This window comes from Dunckerocampus dactyliophorus, chromosome 15, assembly GCF_027744805.1.
Source record: "Dunckerocampus dactyliophorus isolate RoL2022-P2 chromosome 15, RoL_Ddac_1.1, whole genome shotgun sequence".
In the NCBI taxonomy this organism is placed as follows: Eukaryota; Metazoa; Chordata; class Actinopteri; order Syngnathiformes; family Syngnathidae; genus Dunckerocampus; species Dunckerocampus dactyliophorus.
The window spans coordinates 5364378-5380935 of NC_072833.1; the positions used below are offsets into that span (position 1 = coordinate 5364378).

The window sequence follows — 16558 nt, forward strand, 5'->3', positions numbered from 1 at the left end:
GTATGTCTATGCGCTAACTATGAAAATATTCCATTTATCAATCTTGAATCCTACTTCATGGAAATTCACTTATCGTGGTGGGGTCTGGAACCACTTAACCGCAATAAATGAGGGACGACTGTATTCACAATAGATTAAGGGGAGCTTTACATTATCAGTATGTGGCGTAAAACTATGGAACAGACTGAGCAATAAAGTCAGACAATGAGCCAGTTTAAGAAAGGTAAGCATATGGAAGAAGCACAGCGTCTGCTATCATTTATCCTTAATTCATAGTGTCTGATATCATTGATCCTGAATTCTTCATTTCCAAGTCATTATTCACGATACATTCAGTATTATTAGTCACTACACAATGTTTCTGTACGTGTTTACTCCTGTATGTTTTTTTTTTATTGAAGTGGAGTGTTCGTCATAGTCGTCGGTGGCCACATGATGGTCTTTTTGACCCCGTGTTGAAAAGACAAGCATGTCACAATACATTAAGGGATGCTTCTGAGGCATGTGCCAGCACAAAATCCTCAACTCCAGTTCCATTTTGGCTGACGCACAAGTTTTTTTCCTCTCAGTATGTTTGGATAGTCTCCAACTCTTGGTAGTCATACACTCTCCCCGGCAAAGGGGAGACTGTTTGACCTGAATATTTGCCCAGGGATGGAAGCACACTATAAGGCCGCTCCCGTTCCATACCACGCGTGCCCGGGGAAAAACGCAGGAGTGTCAAAGGGGCTTCTGTTTGCCCTGAGCTCTTTAAAGGGAATATTAACTGCTTTTCATTTGGTGCCAAGTTCATCAAGGATTGCGACCGTTTGACTTTCATGAGGAGCTTTCAGTGTACTCCCCCTGGAGATCTATTCTGTGCAGCACGTAGGAGAAAGGCCTTTCATTTAAGCTGAAACCATGAAATAAACCACAAGCGTCAAAAAGAGCTGAGCCACAATGCAGCACATCTGCAGGCTATGTCATCCATGCAGCATGGAAGGGCAGGTGACGATGACGATGGTTTTCACGCAGCTGGGAGAAAGAGCATGTAAATGATGATGGTGATCATCTTAATGGCATTTCAGGCTGGTTGGAGCATCAGAAGGTGAGATTTGACGTTAGAGAGTGGCTTGACCTCAATGTTACCCTAAAGCTAGACTCTAGTGCCATCTATTGAGAAGCTTTAAAACAAGAGGCTGTTTAATTGCTTCTCTGTACGCCCCACGCAGGAACTTTCGATTGCGGGGTGGAAATAAAATAAAAGAAAGCTTCTGAAAGGGGTGCAATGTGGATTGTTTGCACGAGCAGTGTGGTTACCTTCTTTGAGCAGACGAGAGTGGATGAGGAGGATGAGGAAGCAGCAGATCGCAGCTCCAGTTAGTGCCCACGCAACGCGGAGCAGCTGCATCCTGGCGGAGCGGGCTGGTGGCGGACTGAGAGGAGCCGTGCAGGGCAGGGGTGGGTTGGGTGTAAAGAAGGATGTTGGGGGCCCCAACTCAGAAAATCACACTGCTGTGGTGTAATTTAGCGTTCATCCCTTGACGTGTGTGATGCAATCCAAAGCGTTAGTCCGATGTGAAGAGGTTAAAAACAGAACATAAACGCGCTGGCGTCGGTGCGTCACTCCAAAACTAGCTGGGAGCCCATCGCCTTTTACTTCGTCTCCTCCTCGTCCGGGTGCCTTTTTTTCTTTTTATAGTTGGATCCACAAGAAAGTGTCCCGTGAGGATGCGTTCATCATCGGCGCGGAGCAGTCTTGAGGCGTGCGCACGGTTCTCCAAGGCGCGCGGATGATGATGCCCAGCGCTGCATGTTAGACACTCATCACCACGACCACCGACGCTCAGGCTGAGGCAAACACTGGCCACCAAGTCCCCCCTTGCAGCCTCTCTCTCTCTCTGTTTCTGATTTCCCCTCCCTCGCTCCCTCTCTCGTGTCTCCAACTCTCTCTCCTCCTTCTCTTTGCTTCTCCAGGCGGTCCAATGCGACTTATTTACGCGCGATAAGCATGCATCTTCTCAATAATCACCATGCTTGATAAATCCTTGTGCAATCAACTTATATTACGGCTTCTTCCTCAAAGCTGTGGCTGCCAAAATGCACCCACTGGACAGCGCAATGTGCCTAAAAACCATGTTATCCCTACCTGATGCTGCACTACAGACGTGTCCTTTCAGTCTAACCTCAGGGTATCCTACATTATTCTGTTTGTTCAGCTATGGCAGGGGTTGGCCGCCTTTACTATCAAAAGACCCATTTTGACCCCTCTTACAAGAAAGAAAAATAGTCTGGAGCCGAAATGCAACTCGAGTTTTAGTCTTTTAAAAAATTGCACCGACGGAATACAACAAACAGAAGTGCAGTTTGCGAGGCCTTTTTGAGTCCTTCCCGCATTAGTTTGTGTAAAATTCGAATAAAACGTATAGGTGCAGATTGGCAGCCTAAAAAAACAAGGAAACATTCATTTAGGAACTTTTCTTGATGGGTTGGAAATAAAAAATGCCTTTGGAATGCTGGTCTTCTCATCTGTTTAATATGACTTGTGTTTCTGGCCCTTTATGCCGATGTTCCATATACGTCAGGGCAGTAAGATATGACTTCACACGGGACTGTAGGCGCTCATTTGTCACACATATTGATGAAGTTTTACTTGTGATGTAGTAATCGTTACCACATGCTAGCACATGCTGAGGGACGTGCGCGGTGTCGAAAGGGATTGTTCTGATGCTGAATCTAATGTAATCATTACAGCAGTCACTTTTATTCCAAATCATCGGAGAAGCCAACTTGGAGCTCGCAGGAGAGTTTGGAGGGGGAGGTACGAGCGTGTGACGTGTACGGTGTAGAAGAGGAGGGTTCTGGAGCTGAATGGAGACAAATAATCACAGCAATCACTTTTATTGCAAAATTGGAAGATAAGATCAACACCAAGCTAGCGGGAGAGTTTGGAGGGCGGGGAGTGAGCCGTGTGTCACTCTCTTCAGACATGTTGAATTGTGAACAATAAACCAGACAGACATATTGTTATTCCATTTTGTTTCTTCCGTACAGTGTCGACTTGAACCCGCTCATATAGAAATATGTTGCACCCCCCCCAAAAAGCCTAAATTCCTGCACCTTATTAGGAAAGCCTCCGCAACCGGCAGTATGCTTTCTCATGCTGAGATTCCAGCTCATTATCCAAGCGTATTCAACACCCACTGAAAGCTCGTCCATATGTAGCCCAAGATGTCGTCGTATCGCACACATAAAGGACTGATGACTGCACATTCTTAAAAAGCGCTCCTAATCAAGCATTTCAACAAAAAAAAGGACACTCCAAAAGCAATGTGACTGGAGGAGGACCGAATATAGAGCAAAACATCCAATAGAGCCAAACAATAGCTTGTGTAATCCCTCCCCTGCAGAGCAAAACAAATGCTATTATTCCTCTTGTATTTATATTCCTGCAAGCTTCTTGGATGTATAACGCAACATATAAATACGCAGTTTGTAGGTCAGCCGTTTCTCCTCAATAATGCACTCTCTTTAGCATGCTTATCTCCACTTGTGTGCATTTCTAATTGACAAAGATGACAAGTGATGGCACCACTCAAACCGGAAAACTGTCGCGACAACGAGCGCACACCCCGTCCCCTGCAGCTCCCCGCACTAATTAGCTGATAACACTCTCTGCTATCAAGCGCCAAACTGTGTGTGTTGATGTGCACATTTTGGATGTCAATGCCAGTTAAACCGTGACTGTTTAATATGTTTAAAGTGGGGAATAAGAGTTGACCCCGGCAAGGATTTGGGGTGGGAATTCTGTGCATGTCCAACATAATCATAAGGGCTGAGCATATGCTGCTACAGCAGAGGAGCTAATTATAGCTGCGTGTGCAATGAGAAACAGTTTGAAAGTTTCTAAATTGCCTGACATTTTCATGCACCTGCTTCTGACACCTAACCTGTAAAAAAAAAAAAAGAGGCCCCAAGGCTCCGTCCCCCGCCTCCTGCCACCTGCGTAGCAGTTTGCGTAAATGAGAGGAAATATTTATAACGCTGCGTCTCTAACACCTAACGCTAATGAAGCGTCTTCTGTTAAAAGTGGAAATGCACTGATCACATCAACGCTATTGGCTTCTGTCTTCTGTTACAGCAGTTTTTTGCAGTTTGTAGTTCTTACAGACTCATATTGGGCATGATGGAAGAACCTTACATTTACAGGGGGGAGGTGAAAATGTCAAATGACACATTATTGGTTGCAAACCGAGCGACAGTGTTAACATGACAGACACACGTTAACAGCAACATCATGCTAGGACCGCTGAAGGAAAGCCAAATGATCAAACCTACAGTGCTCACGTCTGCAGCTGACTGATGTATAGTTTGCAGAGCTCCAGGCTTTAAGACGTGTAGCCTGTTAAAAATGCTCACCTGTGAAGTGGCGGAGGGGTACACGGTGTGGCATCATGCCCATGAGGAAGGAGGGTTTTCCTTCATGACATCATGAAAGCCCAGAAATTCGAACATGACCGTTTGAGCAACTCAAGTGAGGGGGGATTTTTTGTCGTGTTTGGTGCTCATAAAACGACTCTCGGGACACATGTCACTGTTAAAACATCCTTGAAAAGACGGGACCTTGAACTTCCAGGAGCACAAACAATACACTATGACTGAACGTAGGCACCACAGTCAGGGTGCATGTTTTTGCCAAAAGTGTGCAATCTGGCCAATCAGGGGTGTCCACACTTTTTCCTCCAAAGGCCATACACTGAAGAATGAAATAACGCAAGGGCCACTTTGATGTTTTGTAAAGCAACATGTGGCTATGCTAAGAAGTTACTGTATATACTGAATATATATTTCAATAAAAAACTACATCCCAGCTTTATGATATAAGTGAAAAAGTGTATTAGTATTATTATTATTATTGTGAACTTCGCTCTTTGCTCTTGTTTTCCCATTTTTGCTGTTGGTTGCTTTTTTGTTTTATTTTCCAAAAATTTTAACTTTTTAATTAAATAATTCAATTTTCTTTTCTCATAAAATTATGGCATTATTTCCATAATATTTTGGGATATATATATATATTTTTTTTTAAATATTTTTTTTTGTTTATTTGCATAAAATTGCAACTTTTTTTTCTCCTTAGGATACAACTTTTTTCTCTTAATATTTTCAATTTACTCTCATAAAATCACAACTGTTTTTTTCCATTTCTGTTGTTGTTGGGGTTTTTTTTCCCAACTATTCAACTTTCTTCTTGTAAATTTTCTTCTTGTAATATTGGACTAATATGTGCCTTTATTCCCATAATATTTGGACTTTATTTCCATAATATTATAACTTTTTCCACAACATAATTTTCCAAAAATTAAAACTTTCTGTTTTTTTTTTGTTTCTCATAATATCATAACTCTCAATATAATGTATTTTTTCTTTAATATTTCAACTTTATGCTACTAAAATGATATTATTTTCCTCGCAATATTACGAAGTTATTCTCGTAAAAATATTATTACAACTTTTTTCTCTCAATATTTCAAATGATTGCTTTTTTTTCTCATTTTTTTATTTTTCTTGTTAAATTATATTTTTTAGAATGTGCTGCGGGCCAATAAAAAAAGTGCGGCAGGCAGCGCAAATGGCCGCTGGTCAGCACCCCTGAATAAACCAACAAATACATGTCATTTTGTGAAAAATGTAGGACGTTATATTGTGGTATAGTGCAGACCTCCACTAAGACGGAAAAAAAACGTTGTTAGCCCCGTCGCACCACACCATTAGTACCGTAGAGGGTGTCTGGCCTCATTGGTGGAAATAAACGCCTCTCTCGGTAGCTTCATCCAGACCCTCACCGTGCATCACCCCTCTAAAAAGCTTCATGGAAATGATTCGTTTTTTTCCTCAGTATTGACTGATTTCAAACTTCCATGCACGTTTGTGAAAACACTGAAACAACATCCTGCATGCTAGTCGTGAAAGTGGTCCGCTAATGCTCGTATAGTTGCTTGTTTTATAGCAGATTAAGTTTGGGACTCGTTTATTTGGGACCACCGCCTTGGGGATGAGCTATTCTGTCTAGACGCAGCAATGTTTAGCTTTTATTTTGTTCTAATCCCTCTTTTTCTCCCACAGAGCTCTGCCTTATAAATTAATAAATCATTTTCCTTGCCGTTATCCTCACGCCACCTACTCGCGACTGCTGCCATGTCTCCCTCCCATCTCCCTTCCTGGCTCTCCCTGACACCCCCCAACTCCTTCCCCCACTGCCGATCATTGGCAGCAGCCAGGAGAGGCGTTACTCGCTTTGTCCTTTCGCAGGTCACTGGCTGAGCGCCAGGAGGAGCCCATGCCAATAAAAGCCATGAGTAATGGCCTAAAACCTACATTCACTGTGTTTCCCATTATTTCCCATGGCCAATAAATCTGGAAGAGGGCTTAATCAGAGGGAAAAGCCGGAACATAAGGCGAATATCCACTAAGGTGTCCAACACCAATGTTCTCACACTTTAATCAGAGATAAAAGTTGAGGTGGCAGCCGCTTACACACTCTTCCTGGAGAAGCAACTGTGTCTTTCTGACAGGGCCATTATTGTTTGTTTGTTCGGCCACATAAACACACCGCTGCTGTCTGACAAGGAACATTTGCTGTCTCAGGGACGCCGTGAACTCCAAATAAACTCATTCCGAAATCTAATAGAGGGATAATTAAATGAATATTTCATAATTTGTTTTAGTCAAATAAAAACAAGAGAATCTCGGGAGGGCGGATTCATAACATTGTTTGAACTAAACAACGGCTTTGCTGCAATAAGTTTTTCTTACTTCTGTGAGGCTGAGTCCATAAATTGACTTATTCTACTGCAGCATATAAAGTTAGTTTAGAGGCTGAACTAGCGGAGCTCCTGTACCATCTACCTTCTTGTGGAGTTTATATATTTTTTTAAACTATATCAGGAGGTTGTCTACAGCCACAGATGTTAATGCCAATGTTTTCTAACCTGGAACTAATTAGGCACCCTGGCACTTTTTTGTTTTATAGACCACGCACCCGGGAAACTATACCCAGGGGGGCCGTGTAGGGAGGTATTTTCTTAGATGTGGTGACTGCAGCTGCCCAGGGGGGCCACATGTGATTTTTTTCCCATTTTCGGCAGCGCCCCTGACTATAAGAGACTATGCTGTTAATTGAATAGAGGCGTCAGTTGGAGCATTTACAGTAAATTAATAAAGTCAACATTCTTTGCATTTGTTTCAGTGAAAAACTGTAGTCAGTTCTGGTAGAACTGTGACTGCTTAACAGTTTGCAACCGCTTCTCGTGTTTGGCAACATTCCTCGCTGCTGCCTCTTTTAATTAATGAAGAAATCAGCTTCCAGTCGAAGCAACAACGACTCAGGAATATTAATGACGTTTGTTGTTGATGCTATAATGTACATGTATACGGAACAGTGGTCATCCAGCCCTGCAGACACCGCAGCTCGGACCCATATCATCATTTTACAAGAATAATGTTGTAAGATAATGAGGGAAAATAATGTCATCTTGATAGCCTAAAGTCAAAATATTAAAGAAAACAAATACTTTTTTTTCTAAGTCATTCAATCCCAGCCATTTTTCAAAAGACAAGGCTTTCAGTAGCGGCCATTTTGAAAGATTTTGACTGATTTTTCAAGGCAGACAGAATATTGTGTTCTATGGCTGTATAAACACGGAACCTGCCAAAAGAAAGATTAGACTGTTGTCTTTCATCAGAAAAAAAAGTTTGTTTCTACCCTTTTCTGTTCTTTGGTAATCAGCAGTAGAACTTGGGCACGTTTCAGGAAAATAGAAAAGAAAAGGGAGAAAACCAGCTTTTTGTGACAAGATACATTTCTAGCACAACTTTTATTTTGACGCAAATATATTTTGCTTTTGTGACAGCTCAAATATCTAAACAACTGCACCACAAACTAAACAACACAAAAAAGGGTTGTTTATTTCAAAATAATATTGATATTTATTATATATATTGATACAATATTGATAATACTGTCATATCAAAATAACGTATTTATTTACAAATATAACATCATGAACTAGTTACAATTTTCACATTTGGAACTAAACTGTGTGTGTGCATGGGTGCGCGCATGTGAGCGTGTGCATGCGTTGAATTTTCCCTACGATGCGTAAGCTTCTGCACGCTACACTCGTCCACGCTCTCTCACTTCCTCCTTGCTGTCCATATGCAAAAGATCCATGCCGAGCTCTTATCAAATGCACTTCTGCCACCTTGTGGCCATTTTTATGGCTGAAAACTGCTTGAAAAGTGACCTCTTTTATTGTGGTGCACTTGTGTCATCACCTCTTTTTGCCTCTCGCGCTAAAAAACGTATAAATACGTCTTTGGGAGCGAGCGTTTGGGTTAAAAAAAAGTGTAAATATGCTTTGGATGAGCTCATGTTGGAATATCATCAGAAACAAACAAAACAAAATAAAGTTGTAATTTTTGTAAAATTAGGCTGTGGAAAAAGTTATAATATTGTGGGGATAAAGTCAAAATATCGTGGGAATAAAGTCATAATATTCCGAGAAAAAATTCACAAGAATGAAGTTGTATATTTGGAAAATTAAAAAAAAAATAAAACAACAGCAGAAACGGGCGGAAAAAAAACGTTGATATAATATATATCTCAAAACATCAAGCAAATAAAGTCATAATATTAAGAGAAGAAAATTAACAAAGATTATTTCAGAAGAAACCAACAGCAAAAATGGGGGAAAAAAAGAGCAAACAGCAAAGTTGGTACTAATAATAGTCTTTTTCATCTATACCACAAAGCTGAGATGCAGTAATCACAAAATATTACACAAGCTATTGTCCACAAAATATCAAAGTGGCCCTTGCATCATTTTTCATTTTTCAGTATATGGGCCCCACTGGAAGAAGTCTGACCACCCCTGACTTACTGTAAGCATCTGGCTTTCATCAGGTTTACGTAATGTACTATCACACAGCCACTATACTTACATACGCATTCAAACCTCGGTTTTCATACACCCCAGATTCAGTTTTCGTCAAAAATGTTTGCCGGAATTTGTCACAGTGTCTCTCGAAACAAACGAGTCAGTTTGCCCTGTACTGTATCGTTCTGCAAAACCGAGTGCCCAAGCAAAGCACCCCACACGTTGCAGACCCACCATCCGTGCCATTTTTATCCAGGGTGACTGTTAAATAACCCTCCATGGGGCCAGAGAAGCTTGCAAGTGTCAGCAAAAGAAGACATTCCAGCCAATCATCATTTATATTTATTTCGCATTGTTTGCTGCAAGTATTCTCGATAAAATGCATTTTTGTTAATATTTTTAGGTGTCTGAAATGAATCGTTTGCTATGGGAAAAACTGCCTCATTTTTGTATGGTTTGGTTGGTTTTCAAAGTAATTCATAACAAAAACCGAGGTACCACTGTGGTACCTTAGGTAACTTAAAAACATCAACGTAAATCTTGATTTACAAGATGAAATCCAGTATAAATCACATTCTAGGAGTTAGGTTAAGCTTTCCATATAAAGTGGAACCTTGGTTAGCGTCATAAAGAAGGTCCGCCTCTAACTGAATACATTTTTCCCGTAAGAAATCATGTGAATCTGATTCATCCGTTCCAGAAAGCTAAAAATCTTAACACAAAACACTTTTTAAAAATAGTTTTACATGCAGAAAACACTTCAAATGCATAGAAGTGGCAGATTACTACCACTCCCCCACGCCATGTGGCTTTTCAACAGGGGGGGGTGATAAAAACACACACAGGACTGGACTTATTACCTTATTATGTATTATGATTACGTATTATTACTCTTTATTATGTATTATTGCACTACAAATTTGACGTGATCTGTTCAGTATTTATTTATTTATATATTCTTATTCTATATTCTATTTTTTTCTTGTCTCTCATGTCTTGCCTTGGTTGTTTTATTTTGTGATTAAGTGAGTAAGTTCATGATGACATTTTTGTAGAGCTGCTGGAAATGTGAATTTGTCTTGGAGATGAATAGCGTATCTATCTATAAATGCGTATACATGATGAATGAAAGGGATAAATCAACATTTAACGTCACTTTTACCTTTGTGATTGCTGACATAAACAGCGACGTGGCAGCGGAATTCACTCCTGACACCACCTTCATGTTTTATTACGAGTTATTTTTTGAATTAAATAGTGTTTCTCACCTTCTTTATCAAAATGCTGGCACTTGCTAATTACTTTGGCTCCATTGTGGGTTATTTTGCAGCTGTGTTCGAAAGAAAAGCAGAGACTTGTGGCGTAACTGTGTTAGTCAGCAAAGAACTACAGTCACCTGTTGATGACATCATATGCGGGCGACGGAGGGGACTTCCAGTTCCATGTATTAGCAAGCTAAAAGGAGGCTAACCAGGACATTTTGTGATAAAAAAATACATTAAGAACACAGTTGGAGTCATGACACGACAAGACACGTGCCATATGGTACGCTAACAGGAAAATGTACACATTTCGGTGTCAATTTTCAACGTAAACGCGAAAAACATGTGTACGCTAACCAAGGTTCCACTGAAGTTGTATTCCCAACAAATAAGTGACATTTCAGCCAGTATAGATATCATCCACACGTCCCTTAGAAATGCCTGTATCGCTGCAGTGCGCGGGATGCTTGGAAAATGTCTCCAATTAATTTCATTTGAATTCATTTATTTCCCAGACCACAGGGGGAGGTCTTCCCGGAATGAGCAGCTGAAAGTTTGACTGATCAATAACAACAGTGCATCACACTGTTTTAATATATTCCATCTGTGCGTTATTCGCTTGCAAACTGCCCACAACGCCGTGCTGTTTGATTGGAAAAAGTGTCACTCACACCGACTTGGGCAAGAAAGTTATTATATAATTAATTATTGATGACACACACACACACACACACACACACACACACACACATAAAGAGTGCATACATTTCATTAAGTCTCATTACAGGAAATGAAATATATTTAGCTCCCAAACACAAGTGATGGACTCGTCCCCGTGGAGTTTGCCGCTAAGCTTCTTACATTTCCTGTCGTCTTTGCAGGGAAAGCAAACAAGCCACAAGCCCACACACACGCATACGCCCACCAACCCCTCACCCCCCCCAGCTTCCTCTGCATTTGCCGCATCGTCATCCATCACGCCCTCAGCGCTGAAGCCTCACCTGGCATGATTAGTTACCAGCAAAGTGCGACGGCACAACAAAAGAATCAGACGGCAAGTACTCTTTATTGCGTCTTTCCATTCATCTTGGACTTCCTGTTCAGACGCCCAGTATCACATGACGTATGGTGACAACTGCGGCCAAAAGCACTTTGGCTAAGATGATTGTACAAATCTTTCCAACCAAACAACTTTAAAGACAGAAGTAATTCCGAAAGCCTCTTACGAGGACACTGTTTACAAAAAGCAAGCAAGATCCAAGTACATTTGGGTTAATATGCTAATTAGCATACATTAGACCAGGGATTGAACATGCCATGCCATGTGCGGGCCGCAGCTGTTTTTTTTAAAGGCCCGACGCACATTCTAAAATTTGACAAGAAAACTGAAAAAAAAAAACAACAACAGAAAAAATGGAAAGATCAGCGTAATTTTACAAGAATAAAGTCAAAATATTAAGAGGAAAAAGGTGCAATCTAATGAGAAAAAGTAATTTTACAAGGATAATGTCTTAGTGTTATCATTATAGTAGCATAAAGTTGAGACATTAAAGAAAAAAAAGTTTTTCAAGCTGTTTCAACAAACAAAACAACGAATAAAGTTGTCCATTTTGGAAAGTGTTGTTGCGAAAGAAGTAAAAAGATTACAAGAATAAATCCTACATATCATGGGAATAAAGTCATAATTATGAGAGGAAAATTGACAAGAAGAAATTTGAATTATTCGAAAAACTACGCTTGGCTTGTGTAAGACTAGCATCATGCTTACAACACGGATTCAGTGGCACATTTTGACAAGTGTTGACTTGTTCTTTGCAATATAACATATATTTATAGACTATGAAAAAGCTGGTCACGCATTATTTATGTTTTCATGGCAGCCCAGGTCATGGAATCTCAATAGCCTGACTCAAAAATAATAAATAAATCCAAGGAAATAATACATTATTTACACCATGTGTCACCGTCCCAGAGGCGAGCTGTGAGGTGACACCAGAAAAGAAGACTTTGCGAGATAAAGAAATGCAATCAAGCTTTGACTTCTGACCACAACAAAAGATAACCAAATAATTACACCTTAAAGACGGCTCAAAAAGCCGTTTTCAAATGCAGTCTTTGCAGTACGGCTCAGTTAAATGCAAAGCTTCATCGCCGCCATGACCTTGAAGACTCGACTATACGGAAAACCCTCTTGAACCAGGAAAGACATCTGACTCATCGCTTTCAGTATTGACCGCATTTTGCAGAGATGGGTGTCAAATTAAATCTGTTAAGACCTAATTAAAAATCCATATTGTGACCAAATTAAATGAAGCGCCAGTTTTGGAACGAAGATACGGCAATGCTCCGGCGCTGAGGGAGGCAAAGAAAGTGGCTAACAAGTCTTTTTGTGCATAGGAGGCAGCAGCAGGCGGCAAAAATATGTATGGAAATGAGAGAAGAAAGGTGACACGCTGATAGAAGCAATAACATGTGCCTTTGCCCCGGCCAAAGCATTAAAAACCAATCGGGGGAAATTTCATCCAGAGAGAGGAAAACAGATGAATGGCTTGACCTACATTATCGTCCTCCACCATCAGGTAAGTGAAGTTTTTGTGCGTTATAGCTACCCTGCATCTGATTATAAATGCGTCGAGCTAATCACACCTGCCAAGTATCTTGCCGTGTCCTACTGACTGATATTACAGCTCCCACAGTGAGATTGGTTCAGCATGCGGGGTGGTCAAAGGAACGTGTTTTTTTGGAGCTCGGAGTAGAAGTTCTTTGATATGAATTTCTCGTCTTTCTTCATCTTCGAACTACAAAGTAGTCCAAAATGTTCTTACTTTTAATGGTAGCTGCTGATGGGAGTTTAGTGCACTCGAAAAGTGTTTATACAGTTTTTGTACGCCCTTCCTTCAGATTTTTTTTCATTATTGCCGAAAATAATTCTCGGTTTTCGTGCACCGTCTCAGCCAAACAAAGCATCCACGCATTTGTGACTCAGTCTCTGTTAAAAATTGATAGTGGTGCTTTTAGAGTTGGGACACTAAAGAGAGGGAATCTTTTAATCGTCTTTATTATTGGGCAGCAGGAGGTAGAGCAGGTCGTCCAGAAACCGGAAGGTTGGTGGTTCGATCCTCGCTCCCCCCACCCAGTCACTGGAGTCCCTTGGCAAGACACTTCACCCACCTTGCCTCCTGTGCTGCCCACACTGGTGTATGAATGCCAATGAATGATTGGTGGTGGCCGGAGAGGCCATAGGTGCGAATTGGCAGCCACGTTTCTGTCAGACTACCCCAGGGCACCTGTGACTACAGATGTAGTTAACCATCACCGGCGTGTGACTGAGGAGTGCATGAATAATGGGTTGACTTTGTTGTGAAGCACTTTGGGTGCCTTGAAAACCACTAAAAAATCTAATCCATTATTATTAAATATGTGTGTGTGTGTGGTTTGTTTGTTCATAGAATGCACAAAGAATGATGGACCATTCAGTTTTTGTCTCCTTTCTTTCTCCCAAGCACTGTGAGGCGTTCAACGGACTCAGTATTTCTGTTGTTTTTTTATCGCTACAGCTGCAAAATAACCCAGCACATAACAAATAACACGGAAAACAAAGTTGCAAGTGCCAGAACTTTGATAAAGAAGGTGATAAACACTATTGAATTCCAGAAAGAAGTCACAGAAAAGTATGAAGGTAGCGTCTATTACAATACGACTGATATTCAAAGATTCCGAGTTTGCACGTTTTTGGAATTTTGCCCATCATCCACAATCCTTGTGTGAGACATGAACACACGTCTTTCTCTTTTCTGTGCATTGTAAAGATATAAAACCAGATAAAAAGAGGCAGCTAAGAATGCACTTAATGGGACGCACCTATTCTGCCTATAAATCCCTTTGAAAAAATCTCCAAAAAGCACCAACAATGCTGCATTTGCATAATGAGACCTGCATATGAACCAAGCTGCAGCAACATTGTTAATATTAGTGTTTTTAACATTGTTATGCCAAAGAACTACGTTACTGGCGTAGTGACACCTCGCCACACCAGATCGGCTAGCTACTGGCCGGGTAGCGACTAGCTTCACCACACACTTGCTCACAGCTCGTCAGCGCCACGCTCACAATGCCTCAGGCCCCCACCGAAAGGTAACGCGACACATTGGAGCTGCTGTCAGTGCTGCTGTGTTTTTGTTTTTGAGTTTGTCAAAGTTAAGAGTGGGTGTAGCGTTCCTTTCTATGTTGCTTTGTGAAATCTGAAAAGAGAAAGACGTGTTTATGTCTCACATAAGGATTGGGGATGATGGGCAAAAGTTTGCAAACATGAACACGCCGTCCGATGCTCTTTTTAAGTTTCATTGCCAACCTTAATGAGTGTCTTCCTCTCCACACTCGCAACAACCCATCAGTAACACTCACAGCGTGGTGCATTCACGAACATCAGAATTCCCAACACCAGTGTTGCAACACCAACAGCTCTATAATGTCTTCTGTGTGGAAGCTAGAAGAAGCGAGCTGGTCAAAGAGAAAAGAGAGTTGCGGTTTGCTCATTCTCAGGAAAACGCTGCCCCTCGCGTTTTAGCGGAGAATTGCACGTTAAGCGCTCGCTCCGGGCTGGAGAGCCATAAATGAATCACAACGCTGTCAGAAGGGCCGGCATAGTGACATCGCTGTAGCATAATTCTGCCTTAAGGGAGACACATGACAGATAGTGAGCCGGCCAGTGTGTCTAATGATGAGTGTACCTGCTGCTGAAGCTGACACTAAAGTTCAAGTGAGCAAGTATACAGCTCTAACCAGCCACTCTTTCAAGTTACGTTTCTAATGGACCACTGAAACAAGGCCCACATCTTCCGTCCTCTCCCCCTCTCACTCCACTCTTGTGCTTAACGAGAACACGGGTGATGATTTCATACCACATGCTTGACAAACCACGCTCAAGTCACAAAGGGCACGATGAACTGAAAAGTACCAATAGAAAACTAGAAGAACGACTAGAAAACACAGTGAAGTGAAAAAGTTCATTTTTTGCATACATGCGTTTGCGAAATTTCTGTCTTTTCTTTTAAAAGCCTCCAGGCTGTAATTTTTGACACATTTTGAACTTGAGTTGCCGGGCCGATATCAAGCAGTTCAATTATTATGTCAACATATTTTAATGGTTTCCCAATACAAAATTTGTCAACAGGTGGCGCTACAACCCCTAACAAATGTCATATGGAAATCCCCAGCCATCAGTTAGTCCAAGCCATGTGTCAGCTATAAATCAACCTGAAGTCTTGCATACTTAAATAGCAGATCTGCCCCTTCACTTTTGCCCTCGCATGCAGATGCTTTGGTGAAAATGCCATGTTGTTGTTTGTGATAGAGCTTAATAACTAACTTTTTCTAGTAGCAACATTTTAAACATAAGAAGTGAACAGTTCTTGGAGTAATTGACTGACCTTGTTGTACATGTTGAATTGTGCAAGTGTAAGCATGTGATGTTCCTCAGTATAACTTATTATAGCACGGTGGAAATAAATAAGCCCACGGCTATAGCCGTGTGGGCATGTGTTGACTGACAGGTGAATGCAGGCCGGTGTGTTATGTCTGTTTAATAAAAGAGCTTTAAAGCAACTGATGCTGTGCCCTCTCAATTGTGGAGCGTATAATGTTGGATAGCACCACCTCAATAACCTTGAGTCACCCTGGGATGCTTGTGTTCATCTAGTAAAAAAAGAATAAAGAAGGGAGGCTGTAAAGCAATGTGATCATTAGACGGAGGGCCTGAAAGAGACAGCGGGAGAGTGGATAGAGCTGTGCAGAAAGAGAAGGCACGGAGGTCAAATGTGGAAAGGCAAATTTATTGTCTCACGGGGCTCCAGGAAGACAAGAGTGAAGCGTGTGGAGTGACATGAAGGGCATGAGGTTTTGTTGTTTTTTTTTGTTTTTTTTGCTTTAGCAGACAGTCAAACACTAAGACTGTCACCACAGGCTGCTGATGGACACATTATTGGATCCTTGGAGGAGCCCTTTGCTCACTTGCACTTCTTCACTGTGGACATGTGGCCTTCAGTGTAGGGATTGTTTGGAGGGGTTATTGGCCGCCTGAGTAAGCTCAGTGTTGTGACATACAATCTAATAAGAGTGTGTGTTTTCTTGTACTTGATGTAGGATGTTGTGATGTTTATTACAGTATATCTTCTCAAGGGCCAGTACTATAGAAATGAAGCTTGGATATACTTTAGGGCAGTGAATCTCGCCTGGTGGGGGTCCATTGTGAGTGGGCCGCTGGTCTTAATCTTGCGCTGATGCATTGGGGTTGTCGTCTATTAATACTCATGAAGGTGGCGACAACTCTGTTGTGATACTAGAAACCTGCTGTCTTATGAGGTGACCAACATTGTTAGTTGT

The 16558-nt window shown here is 41.4% G+C and overlaps 1 protein-coding gene across 4 annotated transcripts in view; it reads right to left on the reverse strand.

The window, feature by feature from the left end:
* LOC129194655 (chemokine-like protein TAFA-5) overlaps window positions 1-16558 on the reverse strand; it is a 154985-nt gene that overhangs the window by 109404 nt on the left and 29023 nt on the right. The window contains exon 1 of one of the 4 annotated variants that reach the window (XM_054799888.1): window positions 1300-4949. The exons of the other annotated variants lie outside the window; for them this stretch is intronic. Within the exon in view, the coding sequence (XP_054655863.1) occupies window positions 1300-1390 (91 nt within the window). The 5' untranslated portion in view covers window positions 1391-4949. Of the gene's footprint in view, window positions 1-1299; window positions 4950-16558 lie in introns of those variants that run through there. 4 annotated transcript variants of the gene reach the window in all.